Below are 19,965 nucleotides of genomic sequence, written 5' to 3'. Positions count from 1 at the left end.
CTCTAGTCTTACACTGCTAAATTAGAGACGGCTAGCGTAGATAGCCCTCGTGTAGCTTTGCGAGAAATTAATAAAAACAAACTTATGCTTATTTTATGTAAATTGGAATGCATGTATTTTATATAACGCTTTTAATTTAATTTCATTATAGTTAGCTGATAATGTAATTTGTAAGTTGGTGTTTTCTTTTATATTATCATTTTGTGTTGTGTATGTCTTGAAATAATCTTCCTTCATCAGAAGCACAGACAAAACAGATAACTTCTTAGACACATAATATTCATATATTTACAGTAAAATATAAATACTTTTATATATACACTAATATATGTATATATATATATATATATACTATCAGTGAAATATAAAGACACGTTTTTAAACAAATTAGGTGTATATATTATCAGTGGATCATAAAAGCAAGTTCAAGAAAAATAACAAATATGTACTAACAGGAAAATATTGGCGATTAACTAGAGAAATATCAGACATATACATCAACGTAAATAATGTAGGTCTAATCATATCAAATGTATATAGGCGATAAAATCAGTACTACATAACAAGACGGAAATTTGTGCTAAAACCAAGATGTTTTATGTAAATCCAAAATAAATCATAACAATTTCCAACTTTATAAATTTCATTAATGACAATTTAAATAAAATAACTGAAAATAATACTATTTTTCAACAAAGTATAAAAGACAAAACTGTTAAAGGAAAAAAGTCTGCGATTGTAGACCCAAAATAACGCAAATGAATAACAAGATAATTGTCATGTAAGATCGGTTAAGTGTCTAGGGTTGTAGTAACAAAATTTCTACTAAGATATTAATTTTTAAATCAAACTTTTTTTTAGAGATGACTACCATGTCCTGCAACCGGCTGAAGACGGTGAATAGTAGTAGGTGTTGGGATATTGTGGGTTAAAACATCACCTAACACCTCTATTCATTTTCGTTTTTTTTTTTATTATGTCTAGTAGATGGAATATTCCCAACGCTTTTGGGTGCTACGGCTGCAGATAACTTTCTTTACAAATTATGTATTTTGTACTTTGTTCACAATTGAAATGTTTTTTAATTGTTTTATTTAAATTTTCATGTATGAAATTTATAAAGTTGAATTCTATTAGGAATAACGGTTGTATGTGGATTTACACTAAACATCTTGGCTTTGGTTTATATATGTATATTTCCAGTGGAACCTAAACACAAATTCGTTGAAAAATAAGAAATATGTTTTACCAATAAAACATCCAGACAAGTTTCTGGAAAAATAACAAATATGTGTACTACCAACGAAACATAAAGTACCAATAGACATAACAAGCACAATACCAGAGAGATATAGAGACAAGTTTATTTAGAAATAATAGAGATATACCTCCATTGAAAAAAAGTACCTGGAAAAATGACAAACGAAACATACAGATAAGTTTCTAAAGAAATAACGGCAATGTCTTACTAGAGAACCAGAAAGAAAAGTTCAAAGAGAAATGGCAGATGTATACTAGCTGTAGACAACAAGAAATCAAATGAATAATATATGTGGATACATACACTAAAATTTTAAAAATATCGAGTTTCGAGAGATTTCAGTTGCCGTTATTCAACGGTCTAGATTTCTCCGCAAGGAGCGTTTTCTGTTACAGGAAACTTCGGTCTTCTTATTTGTTTGTTTTAGAATCGCGTGAATCAAACCCTAAGATGATTGTTCAACATCGAAATATTGTATGTTAAACAGGACAAGACTTTTTATGAAAACTCGATACTTTTTGGGCTATGGTTATTTACGACATCCAATTATGATAAAATCAGAGAATAACAATATCTGACCCATTTAATATTTCGTAATTTTAAAAAGAATGTATCTCAGCCGGAGAAAAATAGAAGAAGAATAAAGCCTGTTCATTCAAATCTAAATTTAATTTTGAACTGAAAATATTTAGAGAAACTTTCCGACCAAAAACTCGGTCACGCCTCGTGCTGTTTTTCATACTGATTTATATATTTAGGTATAAGTAATAAAAAATATTATACGAGTTAATTGCAGATCGAAATATTCTCATAGTGTTTCGCCTCTTTTTGATCGAGGTCTTAATAAGTTTTCTTTTATAACTTCCATATCTCAATTTTAAATTAAAGTTCTACAATAAACATTGTCAACTTTTCAAATACTGTAAACTAAGCTGATGTTTATATGAATAATTCAGATACATGGAAAACAAGATTCACTTGTATCACGCCCTGATTTAACAAGATATTTTAAAAATATAATCACATACTATATAACAAAATACATACTTTTGTTTTGAAAGAGATATATATAATTTAGTTATGAAAAGAAAAACGTTTACATTAAATGCCTTTTTTCGAAAACTTAATAAGTGAATGAGAGTCGAAAATACCAGAGAAAGAATTACTTTCCTGTTACAAATTCGTTTAAAAAAATCTCGTAATAAAATTCAACGCAAATCACCTTCTTGGATCAGCGAGTGGTTTCATAGGTTTGGATTACATAATACATCACATTTAAATATTTTATAAATTCTAATCTGTTTAACTGAATAAAATTAGACTCAATTTCTTGATCACAACAATAAAATGACAGTTAAAATATTGTTTTTCATCGTAAAATGATATATCAGAAACAGTACTTGTCGTTTCGCAGTGGTTCTTAAGCAGTACTAATTGCCATTTTCTAATGGTTTTTAAGCAGTACTACTGTCGTTACCTAATGGTTTTTAAGCAGTACTACTGTCGTTACCTAATGGTTTTTAAGCAGTACTACTGTCGTTACCTAATGGTTTTTAAGCAGTACTACTGTCGTTACTTAATGGTTTTTAAGCAGTACTACTGTCGTTACCTAATGGTTTTTAAGCAGTATTATTCGTCGTTACCTACTAATTCTTCAGGAGTACTATTTGTCTTTGCCTATTTGTTCTTTAGCATTATTCCTTTTCGTTATCTAGTGGTTCTTCATTAAACTGTTTAATAATGATAGTGATAAGATCTCATATATTTGAAGTAAGTTACTGACACCAGTATTTTGTAATTAGCAGTCACGTTGAAGATATACACAATTGTTTAGTGTGCCTTCTTAACGGGGAATTATTGAAGTGTGTCTACCTGACGGATGTGTTATAATGTACCTAACGGAGAATTTTTAAAGCGTGTCTAACTGTCGATCGTATTAAAGTGTATCAAACGGGGGATTCTTGGTGTGAATCAAACTGAAGGTTAGGTTATAATGTGGTTAACTAAAGGTCGTATTAAAGTGTATTTAACGGGAGATTTGTGAAGTGTGTGTCTAACTGAAGATTGTGTTATAATGTACCTAACGAGGGATTCTTGAAGTGTGTCTAACTGACGGTTGTGTTATAATGTACCTAACGGAGGATTTTTGAAGTGTGTCTAACTGACGATCGTATTAAAGTGTATCAAACGGGGATTCTTGGTATGAATCAAACTGAAGGTTATGTTATAATGTGGTTAACTGATGGTCGTATTAAAGTGTATCTTACGGGGGATTTGTGAAGTGTGTCTAACTGAAGGGTTGTTTTGTAATATATCCAACGAGGGATTATTGAAGTGTGTCTAACTAAATGTGGTATTATAGTGTATCTAACGTGGGATTCTTGAAGTGTGACTAACTGATGGTCGTACTATAGTGTATCTAACGGGGAATTTTTGAAGTGTGTATAACTGAAGGTTGTGTTATAATGTACCCAATGGGGGAATTTTGAAGTGTATCTCACTGACGCAGTTATTAAAATGTACTTAACAGGGAATTCTTGAAGTCTGTCTAATTTTGTGTTGTATTGAAATGTCTAACTGGTGGTGATCTTACATTTTGTGTAAACAAGAGTTGTCTTGAAATGTGTGTCTAATAGAGGTTATGTTAAAGTATGTCCAACTGATTTTTAGTTTGTTTAGAAAATTCGTAAAGCTACAAAATGGCTATTTGGGCTAACCATCCCTAATTTTAAACTGAAAGACTATAGCTTAGTTGATGTGAGGACGAGTTGACAATCCCTGGGGTTGCACCGACAGGTTCTGACCTGTCATTTGGTAATCAGCTGCTTCACAGAAGGTAGAAAAATGTTATTTTACTGATTGTATCCCAGCCTATCTGATGAGCCCCAGTACTGGACAGAAGGCATTTCCCGACACTGTGTATGGCAACTGTAGTGTGGTAGACATATTCATGAAGTCTTAGAATTATCAGTGGTTTTCTGATTGTACATTGTCCTATTGATTTCCCATATTTTACTATTCCTAGATACACTATACAGTAAATTGTTTTTCATCAGTCTCATTTCCTCTGAATGACCACGAAAACCATCCATGGCTACACCTTCACCTTTCTAGTGTAGAGAAAGTCAATATTTTGCCAGTAGAGTTGTATTAGATTTGATATAGGTCCTTCTTTTACGAGCTTTTTAGCTTTCTCGTTTAGCTTTACCCCTGGTACATACACCAAGGTTATGGTCTTACCATGCAGTTGCTTTGCTTTCTGTCATCGTCTGAGAACCACCATTCTTCCTGCGAACCAGTCGCAAATTTTATGCTGGTGGCACGGTCAGCATTCTAGAGAAAAGCTTGTTTCATGGCTTTCAATTCTATGTGTTTTCTGCATGTTGGCAGCTATTATACTCACCAATCGCCAACTCTTGGGCTACTATCATCTGATCGAGTAGAGGGATTTCAGTGTCATTCTTATATCTCACCTACGGCCTTAAAGAGCGAAACTCTATGGTTTTTGCGGCAGAGGGACGCAATTCATACTAATTTTTAGGGTACTCTAATCGCATAGTGGGATTTAGCCGTCAATTTTATTCTGAGCATACGCCTCCAAAATGTGTAGTGCCTTTTTTTTGCGATAATGTGATGTCAATCCCCGGATCCACAGTCTAGCACGCTAACCCCTATATCTATTGATGTATTTAAGATTTTCTAATATTGTGTTTGAAATACGTATAATCAAGGGTTGTATTGAAACGTGTCTTAATAATGATTATCTTGAAATGGGTCAAAATGATAATTGTCTTCAAGTGTGTATCGCTCAGAGTCTTATTTAAAACTGTTTAATTGGAGTTGACTAGAAACTTACTTAGTTGAGAGGTATCTCCAAATGTATTAAAAAAGTAGGGGTTTGAAAGTGTGCTTAATTGGGATTACCTAGTAGTGTACCAATATAGGTATTACCTAGTAGAATTTGTAACTGGGGTTTGCATAGTTGTATTCATATCTGGAGCTATTCTGGTAGTAAATCAACTTGGAAATTATCTAGTATTATAACTATCTAGAGATCACCTTGTAACATATATACGTACATATGTTCTAATAATAAGTCTACCAAGGAATTATATCGTTGTAGATCTACCTAAGGATTATCTAATAGTATATCTATCCAGGGATTATCTAATAGTATATCTATCCAGGGATTATCTAATAGTATATCTATCCAGGGATTATCTAATAGTATATCTATCCAGGGATTATCTAATAATATATCTACCAGTGTTTATCTAGTATATCTTCTACCTATTGGTTATTTTGCAGTATATCTACCTCGAGATTATCTAATGATATATCTACCTGGGAATTGTCTAATTGTATGTTTCTCTGGCGATTGTCTTTAGATTCACTTGATATGTCGATAATGTGAATACACATTCTTAATCTAGAAAGTAGTCGAGATTTTAACACTTGGTTAGGCAGCAGGGTTTTTAGTTTTGACCACAGCTAGGTAAGAATATTATATATGACCTTTTACATAGAAATTTTTTTTTCTAAATACATAAAGATAATCTAATTTCCTAAAAAAGTACAAAAGTACAAAAAATAAATTTGTGGAAATATATTTCATAATTTTAGCATTTTGTGTTTACCTTAAATACAAATGCCTCACTCTCAACGCCTCCTTCGTAGCTTCCACACTTGGTATGGACTGTAACAAACTGTTTCCACGAGCTAGAAGGTCCTATGTTTGCGTCTATTTTATAATTTTCGCCATCTGGTGCTGAAAACCCTGTTGTTGTAAAACAAGCAACAATGACTGTCACCAAGACGACCGCAATGCCAAAAATGGTAGCTGGAATTGCTCGCGAACATTGGATCTTCTTCCGTTCCTCCACCTCTTGTTGGTAATGACGAAGAAAGTCATCTTCATCGTCTAGATGGCTATAAGGCCTGTAGGGTGTCCGAAGTAGTGACATAATGTCGCTAATTGGAGGATCCTTATTCATTCAGGTGACGTATGTAGTTTCAATAAGACTTAATTTGTGCAAGATTGTGTTTTTAGCAGGAAAACTTCTCTTGAAAATCTTGATTCAAGAACTAAACTTCATTGGTTATTTCTCTGCCAAAAATTCAAATAATTTGGATATCCTGTGCTATGGAAAAGTGTATATTTTTCCAATGATCTTGAGTTTTCCTGAAAATATAATGAATGAATTTAGTTTACTAATTGAATATATCATACAGTCTTTAAAAATTATCAAGATCTACATGCGCATAGGCAAGGGGGTGGGACGGCATCCCCTAAGTTATATATATATATAAAACATATTTAAAAGGTATAAAATAACCTGAGATATCGCAAAATACACCATTTTCAATGAAAATTATAAACGTTTCTCAGGGGAACGTTTATAGACCCGTCTTCCCAATATGACTTCGTCACTTATTCCCTTTTCGTTCAAAAGTATCAGCTTCCCTTTATAGACTATTGTCTGGCTTGCACCTATTTATAACTTTTTCCCTACACCCCTCATCTAAATACACAAGAAAAACGTTAGAAAATCATCCACTGCTTTAGAAAATGGTTTAAAAAAATTAAATACAAATTAATGTGCGGGTAAGTTATATTTTACACATCAAAATCGCTATACTTCTGATATTAGAAAAATATATGTTTCTCCATATTCGTTCATTAGGAAGAAGCTTTCAAACACCTATGTGTTTCAACAGTGACAGAGCACTCACAGTTTAAGAGATCATATTAGAGATAAATATAATAAATTCAAGAAATTTAAACTTACTAGAAATAATAAGGACTTGGAGGACTATATGAAATCAAGAGAGATGGTTAAAAAAGAAGTTAAAAGGGCAAAAAATTGTATATGAAAGAGGGTTGGCTGAGAGAGTTAACTCAAACAATAAGGAATTCTTTAGGTATATAATGAGTAAGCAAAATGTTAGGATGAGGATTAGGCCTCTTAAAAATGATAGTGGGGAGCTGATCTCTGAAGATTATGAGATGGTAAACTTATTGAATTATATGTTCTCTTCGGTGTTTAAGAAGGAAGATACAAGTATGCCTCAATCAGAGCACTTAATGTATGGGGAAAATATTGTTGTAAAATATATTATTTTAAGTTCTGAAATTGCAAGAAAAATGTTGGGAAACCTAAAAATTTATATATCCTCTTGACCAGACAACTTTCATCCAAGGAACTTAAATATTTTATTTGTAAATCGCTAGCTAATATCTTTTATAGGTCATTGAGTAGTGGGAGAGCATTAGAAGATTGGAAGTTGGCTAATGTTAGTCCAATATTTAAAGGAGGTGATAAACATTGTTCAGGTAATTATAGGCCAGTTAGTCTTACATCAGTGGTTGGAAAGATTTTGGAGAGTGGGACTAAAGATGCATTGCAGAGTCACTTAAAGCAGCTTGATATAGTGTCAAAGAGCCAACATAGTTTCACTAAGGGAAAGTCTTGTTTAAAAAATATTCTGAGATTCTTTGAAGATGTAACTGCAAGAGTTGATGAAAGAAATACCGTGGATTGCTTTGCCTTGATTTTCAGAAAGCGTTTGATGAGGTTCATCAGAAAAGACTTGTAACAAAAATTAAATCTGTGCGTGTAGGGAGAAATTTTAATATATTGGATAGAAAATTTGCTGGAGAGTATAAATCAGAGAGTAGTAATAAACGGAGTTAGATCTGACTGATCACAGTTACAAGCGGTGTGCATCAAGACTCTGTGTTGGGTCCTCTGTTGTTTGTGATTTATATGAATGAAAGTTTGCAGATGACATTAAGATTTTTGGGGTAGATAACTGTATCAAAGATGCTGTAGATTTACAGTGAGATTTAAATCATTTGATGTATTGGGCCAATATGTGGCAGATGATATTTAACTGTTCAAAAGTGTAAGGTGATACATGTAGGTTTTCACAATTCAAATTGTTATTACAATTTAAATGGGAATACATTAAATGCTGTGGTTGAAAAAAAAAGATCTCGATGTTGTATCGAAAAATCACTTAAATCATCTAAAGAGAGCATTGTAGCTAGCAATAGAGCTAATAGGATTTTGGGTAGCATCTATAGAAATATTGAATACAAGACAATAGATATTATTGTTTCACTGTATAGATCACTTGTAAGACCTCATTTAGAGTACTTTGTACAGTTTTGGGCTCCCTTCTTCAAGAAGGACATTGAACTGTTGGAGAAGGTTCAGAGAAGAGCCACTAGGGTGATACCTGGGATGGTGGGATTGTCCTATGAAGAGAAACTAAAATATCTAAACTTGCTTTCTCCGTAGAGGAGAAGGATCAGAGAGGATTTGATTGAGGTGGTTACGATTATTAAGGGTATTGATAATATAGATCCATCAAACGTTTTTATGTTTAGCAGTGAAAACAATAGGACAAGATGTCATAAATTCAAATTTTGACAGCGTAGGAGTTGTCTTCAGTTTAGACAGTATTACTTTTCAAACAGGAGGTTGGCTTTTGGAATGAGCTGCATTCAAGGGTGGTGGAGGCAGAAAATTTAACTGAGTTCATAAAAAGGTTGGATGAATACATGAAAAGTAAGGCGGGATTGTATTTGGGAGCTGGAAGGGACATCCTTGATAGGCTAATGATATCCTTTTTATCTCTTTACAATTTTATGAATTTATGAATCTTCATCCCAGACCTTGCAACGGAAATGATGTCACAAAAAGTACAATTTAAAAGTGGATATCATACGTGGATAAAAGTTAATTAAAATGTAAAGCAAATCTACTTACTTCACGTATGGAATACATTGTTGTTAAACAATATCAAGCTTATCTGTTAACTTGTTTTATAATTTCCACGTGTATAGGTACATGAAAGCTAAGTTCATATAACTGTCCCTAATTTTGAGCGGATAGAGTAGAAATATGACAGCTAGTGAGTTCCTGAGATACTATTTTCGGACTGATTAGTGGGATTTGCGCTTCACTCTTACAGTGCATGCGCGGTCATACAATGTGGGCGCGTTTTCGGGGAAACTGGACACGAGCCACGAATCCATTGCCAATGCACGCTAACTACTAAGCAACGCTTAACGTGTAATAAAGAAATGTATACATAAACGAAAGAAAGAAATAATGTAAGAGATAAAAAACACAATTACATGCGTTTTCTTTTTTCTATTTCTTACACAGAAAGAAGATAACAGTATACATTAGTGTAAGTATTTGATATATACGGCTCATACAGATTTTCAGCATTTATTTGACCAAAACATCTTCGACAAGAGCCCTGCTGAGACAAGTTAACCGTTTCGATACTTATCTACGGATATGTAAAGCATAGATGTGTATCTGCAAGTTGAAGTGTCAAAAGTTTATATTGTTCTTTAAGCTCTCGTGAACCAGATGTGCGAGTGTCTAAAACAAGCTACTCAACTATTGTTGTGATCAGACCCGTACGCAGAATACTGGAAATAGGGTTTCTAATTTGTGAGATCAAACACCAACATATATTGTGCCAAACATGTTAATACTACAGGGGGTCTAGAGTGCTGTGAGAAAAAAAGGGTGCTATGAGATTAAATCTGGAAGCAATTTTGCATGAAATATAGCTTAAACAATTGCATGGCTGTTCGCATGCAATCCATAAACATCCAATGAAAAGTCAACAAATCATCATGTTGTTTTAACACTGAAAGGAGAGCTAGTCTCAGATTAGCATAAATATGTATGTTTTATTATAGTAAAGTACTGTACCAATCTACATGCAGAGTAGTTATTAATTGTTAAATTATATTACTAACTTAAACAATTCTGTACACCAGTATTATATTAGTTATTTGAATCATTGGCTATCATATACGTACATATATACACTACTGAAATAACTTGTTTGCATGCTCCATTCTTCTGGGGTGATTTTCCATAAGTAACTTACATAAAGTTTCAATGTTGGTAGCAGTGTCATAATGATTATGTATTAAAGCTAGAGCACTCAGTCTTTCTTCGGTTTGTGTAAACCTCTGGTAATTATTCAACAGGCGGCGAGCAGATGCCGAACGTTCACATGACCCCCCCCCTCCCCTGCGTATGTGCTTGGTGATTATTTGTTTCTTTGTTAAAGCTACTCAAGGGTTATCTGCACTAGCCGTCCATAAGTTAAAAGCGACAAACTAGAGAGAGGGCAGCTAGTCAACACCATTCACCGCCAAATCTTGGGTTACTCTTTACCAACGAACAGTGGGATTGACTGTCTTATTATACCGTCCCCACGGCTGAAATGGCGCGCATGTTCAATAAGTTTCAACCAGTTCGGGAAATCAAGGTTAGTACAAAATCCATTTACTAAGCTAATGATACAAAATAATAAGAAATTTAAAATCTATATTAAACATTTTAACCAATATACTACTAAAACAACAATAAAGAATAGACCTAACTTACCGAAAACATGAACATTAGTACAATAGTGGTATACTATCCTATCAACCTAGTTTATATGGTAGTTTGGTAATCTTTAAAATTTTCATCGTTTGTTTATAATATGGTAACTCCTTACATTGAAAATAATGCATTTGTAGTATGTTAACAATTTAGATTCTTATTATCTATGGTAGTACGAAAACTGCTTGCATTCCTCCCAGATTCCTGTTTCTGATGAATAAAATACTTGTATATTATGTTTATCAAAAATATATTTCTATGATAAAAATGTGGAAGTTACGTTTATGTCTACCTTCTATTTTAAAGGGAATCATTAAATTCGCGTAGTAAGTAACTAGCTCGCAGAGCTAATGATATAGCGCTACTTTCTTCTGCCGTTTTTGAAGTATAACATTTACGAAGTTCAGTATGTCTGGGAAAACAACCACGTCAGAAACTCTCCATTTGTTCGTGAAATTCTGGGCGGAGAATAAAATGATTTTCCTTATTAGAACTTCTGTTCCTTGTTACAAATTAAACTTGGATGAGTGTAGCCTAATGACAAGCGTGCCTGAATTGTGAATCCTCGGATTTTTCGTAGGCACCACTTATTGCAAAAACAAAAGTGTTACACACTTTTGGAGGCGAGTGTTCACCATGAGGTTTGTTGTGAATTTCACGAAAAGCTACACGAGGGCTATCTGCCCTAACCGTCCCTTAATTTAGCAGTGAAAGACTGGAGGTAAGGCAGTTAGTCATCACCACTCGCCGCCAACTCTTGGGATACTCTTTTACCAACGAATAGTGGGTTGACCGTCACATAATAACGCCCACACGGTTGAAAGGGTAAACATGTTTGGTGGAACAGGGATTCTAGCCCGTGACCCTCTGATTGTGAGAAAGCGCCCTAACCACCTGGTCATACTGGGTCGTTCACTAAGAGAGTGTCGATCAGAATAGCATAAGAACTGGGAGTGGGTGCCGTTCATTACCTGTCTATCATTTCAGAATTAGAAAACAGCTATGGGCATACATCCTTTCTGTGCATTTGCGGAAACTGAAATCATTAATAATTTAATATTAAAAAAAAACATTAATGGAAGAGATACGAAAAATAAATTACTAAAATTTTGCTAATTTTACTCTAAGGTTTGTTTGGTTTCCTTTAAACTATTCTTTATTAACATAGCTATGGTGTGGGTTTATGTTACGTTTCTGTGTCGGTATTTATAGGTACAGTAAGTTGTCCCTTATTAACATAGCTATGATGTGGGCTTATGTTACGTTTCTGTGTCGGTATTTACAGGTACAGTAACTTGTCCCTTATTAACATAGCTATGATGTGGGCTTATGTTACGTTTCTGTGTCGGTATTTATAGATGCAGTAAGTATGTTAATAAGGGACAACCCATACCATAGCTATGTCAATAAGGGACAACTTACTGCATCTATAAATACCGACACAGAAACATAACATAAGTCCACATCATAGCTTTATATTATGTTTTTGTGTCGGTATTCATAGGTACATTAAGTTGTCTCTTATTAACATAGCTATGATGTGAGTTTATATTACCTTTTGCTGTCGGTATTTATAGATACAGTAAATTGTTCCTTATTAACATGAGTATGGTGTAGACGTATATTACTTTCCGTTTCGTTAATTATAAATACAGTAAAATTTTCCTCATTAACAATGCTATGGCGTGGGATTGTTTTACGTTTCAGTGCGGAATTTATAGATACAGTAAAATATTCTGGTTCTTTTTTAATTTACACAGCTGTATGTAAAAAGTATATATGCTGTAGTGATTTGACTTTAAATAATTTTAAAACTTAGCGATTTCATAATAAAAGTTATATTTCATTAATGTACTTCTTCTGTACAGACTTTAGTGAGTGTCTTGGATACCTGAAGTCTGAAAGGACTTGCTAATAACACGGGCTTGCGATGGTTTATTGTTTTGAAATGTTTGCATGTTCTGCAGTAATTCCTGTACGCTGAATCCGAAAATGATATCCATTGTTCTCCATCACGTAAAATGTTTTCACAAAACCTCATAACGCAAGACATAAAAGAAAGACCACAACACGTAGTTTTGAGACTAAAAGACATAGATTTCACATACACACAAAAAAATCAGGATGAATGAGGTTGTATATTCCTTTGAAATCAATGTTCCCTTTTCTTCAGTTTGTTTGTATTTTTGTTAACAAACATAATAATAAAAATGTTCATTGTGGTAAACGAAATAATAATTTGATCTAAGTAAGACTTATTTTTTTCTTCCCGATTTATAAAAAATCCTTACGTGATAAAAAAAAGTGAATATTATTTTCGAAATATACGAAATTGAATTATCGAAAATCCGTTATTAAAATCAAAACAACTTTTATGAACTTTAAATTGGCAGGTCTGCCTGTGTTATTTATTGTATCCTTCGAGATGGGATTTCACGTGAAGTAGTTGAAATTCAGTGTTGTGTAGGGTTAACTAGTAGCGTATAACTGGGTCTTGCGATTCAAAGTATAAGTGGCTTAATGAGAACAAAATATTCTAAACAGTGTGAACTATAATTGTCTTTAACGCTTCCCTCGTTATCTGCGTTTGTACACGTGCAACCCTCCTTAGAGACATTACTTAACTGTGCATTTATACGGAAAATTCCCACCAGGCTTCATTTGTAGTTTCTTTCTGTTTCTTGTTCAAGCAAACATAAGCTATTCTAGCGGCTTCTTTTGACAATTAATGTTTACATATGATATTTTAGTTTGATTGTACGAAACGCTACATTCTGACTTAACTTCGTCCTTTTTTAATGATATAAGAAACATCAATTTAATGTAGGTTAAGCGATCTTTAAGCTTATCCGAATAAAAATATGAAATATTCCATGACTATAATTAAGGCATTTTGAATAATTCCGACATAATGGAGTGGTCGTTTTAAGAACCTATAATTCATAATGAGAATACAGGCTCGACAAATTTAGAATAAAGAAGAAGACAAAAAAAACAGATTATCTGTCATAAGTAAGTAATGATCATGATGGTTTCCAACGACTATGTGGTTCCAAAGGGCTTCTTTGGACCAAATCGTATGGCACTTATAAATTACATAACGAATATAACATATATATACATATATATATATATATTTAGTAGTAAATCAAAGAGCTGGACTACATGATAAAATTACTAGAGTGATTCATAGTCTTTATGATCTGTTTATCAGATAGTGATACAATTTACGAGAGTTGTATGACCAGACTCTTGCTCTGCGTTGCTGATCGAACGTTTACGTACCATGTCCATCGTTCACTATAAAATGAAACGACATTTTAAAGCTGCACACTGCTCATTGTTGACGTTTCGTTTGGAATTGTGCTTTTAATATTGCAGAGTGTACGATTTTCTCAAAGTCTGCAGATCAATATCTATCAAAATATATATGGATTAAACAATAACGAAAAAGTAGTTATATAGTTTAAATGAATCGTTATATTCAGTTGTTTTTATGATTGATCTATTTACTATATAACATATTAAATCTATCATTCCAGTATAACTCTATTTCCGATGTCGACCTAAGTAAAGTAAATTCTGTAGATTTCGAAAAGTCACAGCGCTTAAAGAGCACACAAAAAAATCACCAGTTTATGAAAAAGAAAACATATTTTAACATAAAAGAAACTACTTATTTCAGAATCTTCAGTTCATAAGTGTTGTTGAGCTTGATCAAAATAAAACAAATTGTAGAAAGCAAGAAAGCTAACTAGTGTTTTCAGACTGAATATACACATACGTCATTCGCTCTTTGATGCTATTGGTTAATTAAAGATTTCGTTTTCTGCACGCTTTCTCAGATTTTAGAGACCTTAACGACTAGTTCACTAATTACGGTTTTAATTAACTTCAGATACACTTTAAGTGTGTCACATAATCATTCTTTACTCCTGTGAGATTACCTTAATTTAGAAGTTCTTTGTGTTTTAACAATGACTAATTACAGGAGGAGAGGGAATGGTGAGGAAATTACACTATCGGAAAGAACACAAAAATATGTTCTTGGCTGCATCCACTAACCAGTTTTCCAGAACTATTATACATAACTTGGTTATCGGGAAGATAAAGTAAACTTAGACAGCAAGAGGCTCAACAACCGAGAAGAAGAAAAATTACAGAAACCAGCATGATTCAACACAGAATTAAAACAACACACTTTTGGTTCGTTTCTAATTTTAGTTTTGCAAAATCAACTAGCATTTAACTCACAAGAATACAAATCAGATTACTTGATATTTCATTCAGCAAAATAGAACTAATAATTAATTCTTTATTTTAGGGTTTAATTTTTAATTTAATGAAGTGTTAAACAAATGAATTACTCGAAAATTGAGAACTAAAAACAGTGTTATTACGCGAGAAAAACAAGTATGTGCTAAAGATCCGCCGGATGTGACAGGATTTAGTTGACTTGGATAACGGAGCATCCTCTTAATTCAATAGAATCATTAGGTTACTATCAATTCTAATCTGTTGACGACCCAGTTGATAGATGTGGTAGGAGAGTTTTAATCCGAATACTTTCTTTCATACAGTATAACTGTACCTACTCCTAAACTTTATGTAATATTGGAACCTTCTACTCTCTTGTAACGCCACTTAGAGTATCATACGTTGTGGTTTACTCATGCAAGCGATAGAATGGATTTTCAGGTCTTAAATGCTCGTGAATATTCAATAAACTTAAGATCATATATTCAAGAAAATTATATTTATAGGATTTAAAGTAATTAAACAATGTTATACCTAAGTACAATTTTATCTTTGGTTTCAAAAATTGAACTTGAAACCACTCTCGGGTTATTGTGACTTACAAACATTACTCTTCCAGTGACAAGTCGAGTTCTCTAATAGCACACAATTATTAAGTTCATTTGAAACTCCAGTCATATACACAGACGACCATTGTTACGCCCAGCAATATCCGGTAGTACTTTCGTTTAATCTGGTGTGCACGAAAAGAAACCTTACATGAAACATAATTAAATAGGTAACATTTATATTGTTTAGGTTGTGGAACAGTAAACGAATATTGTATCTCGTTGTAACCTTTTATTCAGCTCGTAGCGGGATCGAAATTCATCCGTACATTAATATAGAATTGTCAACAGTAGGATTAACCAACTTTTATTCGGCCGGTTCTAAGTTTACAGAAATTAATCGAAAACTAAACTCACATACAAAAATTTCTTTAGTTTAGCTCCTATACTTTTATGGCTATAAAAGTTTCTAAGCTATTGATTAGAAAATTTAAATGAATTTCTAATCAATTTTAATCTATAAAAGACTATTATCAACCACTCAGACATTTTGGAATGAAAATGTAATTTATTTTAATGTTTTTCTCCTCAAACTGATATATTAGGATATAATAGCTTTAAAAAAGGTGTAATACTTACAAAAATTAAATGAATTGTTTGACAAAATATTGATGTAAAATGTAAAACGGAGATTAGATTTTCATTTTCATATTGAGGATTCGAAGTGAAGAAAAAATATTTTAGAGATACAGTTTACATTTGTTATTTCTATAATTTTATGTGGTCATGGAAGCAATAGTTGGGAACATGATAAATCAATGTGAAATGTGTAGAACAATTTGGTGAATATGACAAAGGCTGCACATTCAAGACTCAAAACTAATCAACTGTCGCTATTTCCCAAATCCAGCACATTAGCTTTGGAATTGAAAATATACTGCCCTATGCTATTATTAATAAAAAAACATTTTTTTAAATAATTGGCCAAAAACTTATGACATTTTGATGCCGATGTCTGGAGAGAATTAAGACCACAAATGTTTCATTGCTAAAAGCTGTGCTACTTTATAATCTTAAACATCGTACAATGAAATCATAGGTTTCATAAATGATCTTGTGTCACGCACAAAGTAGACAGGTATGTCGATTAAAAGCCAGTTCATTTTTAAAGTTTTCGTATTGCAAAACATACTCAACTTAAATTTTAAAACATTGAGGTTTTCTGCAAGTATTAATAGTTCTGAACCATATACGTCTTTCATTCACTACCAGTTTTAATAATTTGAAATTCAGAAATTGAACGCCCGGAAAAACATTAAATGACAATCAGATAAAAGTTTGTAACTATACGCTAAGAGATAGAAAAACAACTAACACCTAGCCACACATTAAAACACAGAAAATAAATGAAACACCTGGCTACACACTAAATGACAGAAAAGAAATGAAACACCTGACTACATACTAAAATGACAGCACGGATATCAAACGCCTGGCTACACACTAAATGACAGAAAAGAAATGAAACACCTGACTACATACTAAAATGACAGCACGGATATCAAACGCCTGGCTACACACTAAATGACAGAAAAGAAATGAAACACCTGACTACATACTAAAATGACAGCACGGATATCAAACGCCTGGCTACACACTAAGAAAAAGTGCGAGAACTAAACACCTAACCATACACCAAAAAATAGCATAGAAACCTAAACACCCGGCAACACGCTAAAAGACAATAAAGAAACGAAACACTCGGTAGCTGCACACTACAAGCAATACAAGCGTTACCATCATTGATAGTAGTATTATGTGTGTATATTTATAACGTTGTTTCAATCCTTCCTGTTTCAAGGAACATAGCGTTTGAATTTGAATATGGTAGATGTTTGCTCAAACTGAAAAACTAATCTAATTAGTTTATTATAAATAAATAAATAAACAAATAACAGGGGCACAATATATCATTATCAGCTGGCAGCTGCCGTTTTGAAATATATTATTTCTCATGAGCCGAACAGGGTCGATTATATGAAATATTATTTAAGATACTTAGGTATAGTTTTCGCTGTGGAAAATAACTTGATTATGAATTTTTTTATACTGACAAAACTTTAGTATCTAAAACTACCTATCATTATAAATTGGTGTATGATTTCTGAGCTAGCTCATTCTAATATCTTTCTTGATGAAAATTGTATGTATAAACACATTATATACACCAAGGGTTAAACAAATTTATTTCAAATACCACGATATTGCTGGGCAGCTGACGCCTGATGTTTGTCGGAACTACTGTTTTCAGTTGGCTTTGACACATAAATTGTTATATACAATAAGTTCTGTATTATAATACGTGTCTATAAAACGAATAAAGAATCATCGAATACTATATTTACTTAGAGAGTTAGATAGCCTCAAACATTATTTGGATTTGTAGCTATAAAAAGGTGTGTATAAAGAACTTCAACGATATATTACATATATATATATATATATTTATCAGTACGTAAAACCAATACGGCTTTTTATGATCTGCTTAAAAACATTCACACACTCATTGTATTCTCTCGGCTACAAAGTACTAATCTTTTATATAATACCCATGTTTACAAATACCGTATGGAATGTTTAAAATTAATATTGTACTAGTACACCTATTGTAAGATACTTGTTTATGTTCAAGTACAACAAACAAGAAAATGGTGTAGAAATTGTAATTATCTTTTGTTTTCACTCACAGCAGAATTTGTGAGATTAAAAACAATGAAGGCTGGAATGAAATTTACACCCGTACAGAAGGTGGATTTATTTTAGAGAAGATTGGTGATTATAGGAGAGGAGAGGTAAGTAATAATGTATGAGATGGCTTTTGGCGATGGGAATTTTAGATGTGTTGTGTTGCAAAGGGATAAAGAAAACTGAAGATTCTTTTATTATCTTTCAAAACTTGTAGTATACACTGAAGGGATTTAGACATTTTGGCAATAAAATTAGAGAAAAAAAAGTACTTTAACTCTGCAGATAATAATAAAAAATCTTTTTATTACAGCCAACGATTCGTCCTTGCGGCTTCATCAGGGAATAGAAAAACTGTGTTTTAAAGAGGCAAAAATAATTTGTGATGATAAAGTATAGAACTGGTTTCAAGGAACATTGGTAGTTATGTATGGGGAAGAGGTTGATAATGCTGGAAAGTATAGTATAGGAGAAGAACTGCTGTTAATGGAAAAGGGATGAAAAATTGATGGGATGTGACTAACGAATGTTTACCATAGTATGTACTTGGGTAAAAAAATATAAACATGTTTTGGGGGGCATTAAATGCACATCTTAAATATATATTACAATGACAAAAAAATAAATAATGAAAGTAGAGTAAAGAAGACGATCGGAATTTGTGTATTGGTTATTTTAAAAGAACATATAAACGTGGCCTACATATCAAAAATAAAAACCTATTTTCACTATGTTCTTTTATCGACTTCATATGGTTATATAACATCAATAATTTATCTACTTTATGGATTGTATACGCAATGATAGGTACAAAAATACTATTCTAAAGAGAGTTAGCTTAAATTTACTATTTCTAGAAATAAATTCATTTTGATAAATTAAATTTGACTCGTGTTTACTCAAGAAATAACTTCACTGAAGGCTAAACCAGATAGTCTTACAAAGTACGTTACCATCTATAACACAGGAAAGGAATTATGTAGAAAAACATATGTCAACAAAACAGAAAGCTTCCATTAAACAACTAAAAATAAAGGCGACATATTCAATAATGGGTTATTCTAGAAGAGATGTTTTATTTGCCAGTCTTAAGTAGAAGACTTTTAAGAGTAGATTTATCTTGAAAGCTTTAAATGTTTTTGGGAAGAACATCCTGTCTCACAGCCCGGTAAAAAGGGTCTGTTGACAAGTTGTGTCCTGTTTGACACATTGATTGTCCTGTTTGACACACTGACTGTCCTATTTAACACTTTGATAAAATGATCTGCCTTTAAAAATAGTATACTTCTGGACATCACAAAAATATATCTTTATCAGAGACGCCTTTACTGAAATCATGCAAAATGTTTTATTTAGGAGTTGTCAAATAAAAAATGGTCACTTTAGGAACTTTGTCCTGATTGACAAATTATAAAGGTCCTATCCTACATATGTTTTCAAGCTCTCCATTAATGTTTATGTGGAAAATAGATATCATGTCATGTGTCTAACGACAGCACGAGCCTTATTAATGTGGAGATGTAATCACAACATGTTTACTCTTCAGAACAACTGGGTAAGAGAAAATATGTATTTGACGTTCAAAGAATGGTGATAATAAATAATTGTCTAATAATAATGGCTGGAGACGGCTTGAATGGGTAATGAAGAAAACTTTAATATAAGTTTACATAACAGCAAATGTACAACGTTTCGACAAGGTTTTGTACTATACAGTCAAGGTACC

The 19,965-nt window shown here is 32.6% G+C and overlaps 1 protein-coding gene across 2 annotated transcripts in view; it reads right to left on the bottom strand.

Moving 5' to 3' along the window:
- Positions 1-19,965, bottom strand: part of LOC106468884 (para-nitrobenzyl esterase-like) — a 77,615-nt gene that overhangs the window by 29,499 nt on the left and 28,151 nt on the right. For both annotated transcript variants that reach the window (XM_022398019.1, XM_022398014.1), the window contains one exon: positions 5,899-6,443. In XM_022398019.1, the coding sequence (XP_022253727.1) occupies positions 5,899-6,255 (357 nt within the window). In that variant the 5' untranslated portion in view covers positions 6,256-6,443. The remainder of the gene's footprint in view (positions 1-5,898; positions 6,444-19,965) is intronic.

The sequence above is a fragment of the Limulus polyphemus genome, unplaced genomic scaffold, assembly GCF_000517525.1.
Source record: "Limulus polyphemus unplaced genomic scaffold, Limulus_polyphemus-2.1.2 Scaffold92, whole genome shotgun sequence".
Lineage (NCBI taxonomy): Eukaryota > Metazoa > Arthropoda > Merostomata > Xiphosura > Limulidae > Limulus > Limulus polyphemus.
Note: the sequence above shows the minus strand (reverse complement) of the source record. Positions and strands in the feature narration are given on the sequence as shown.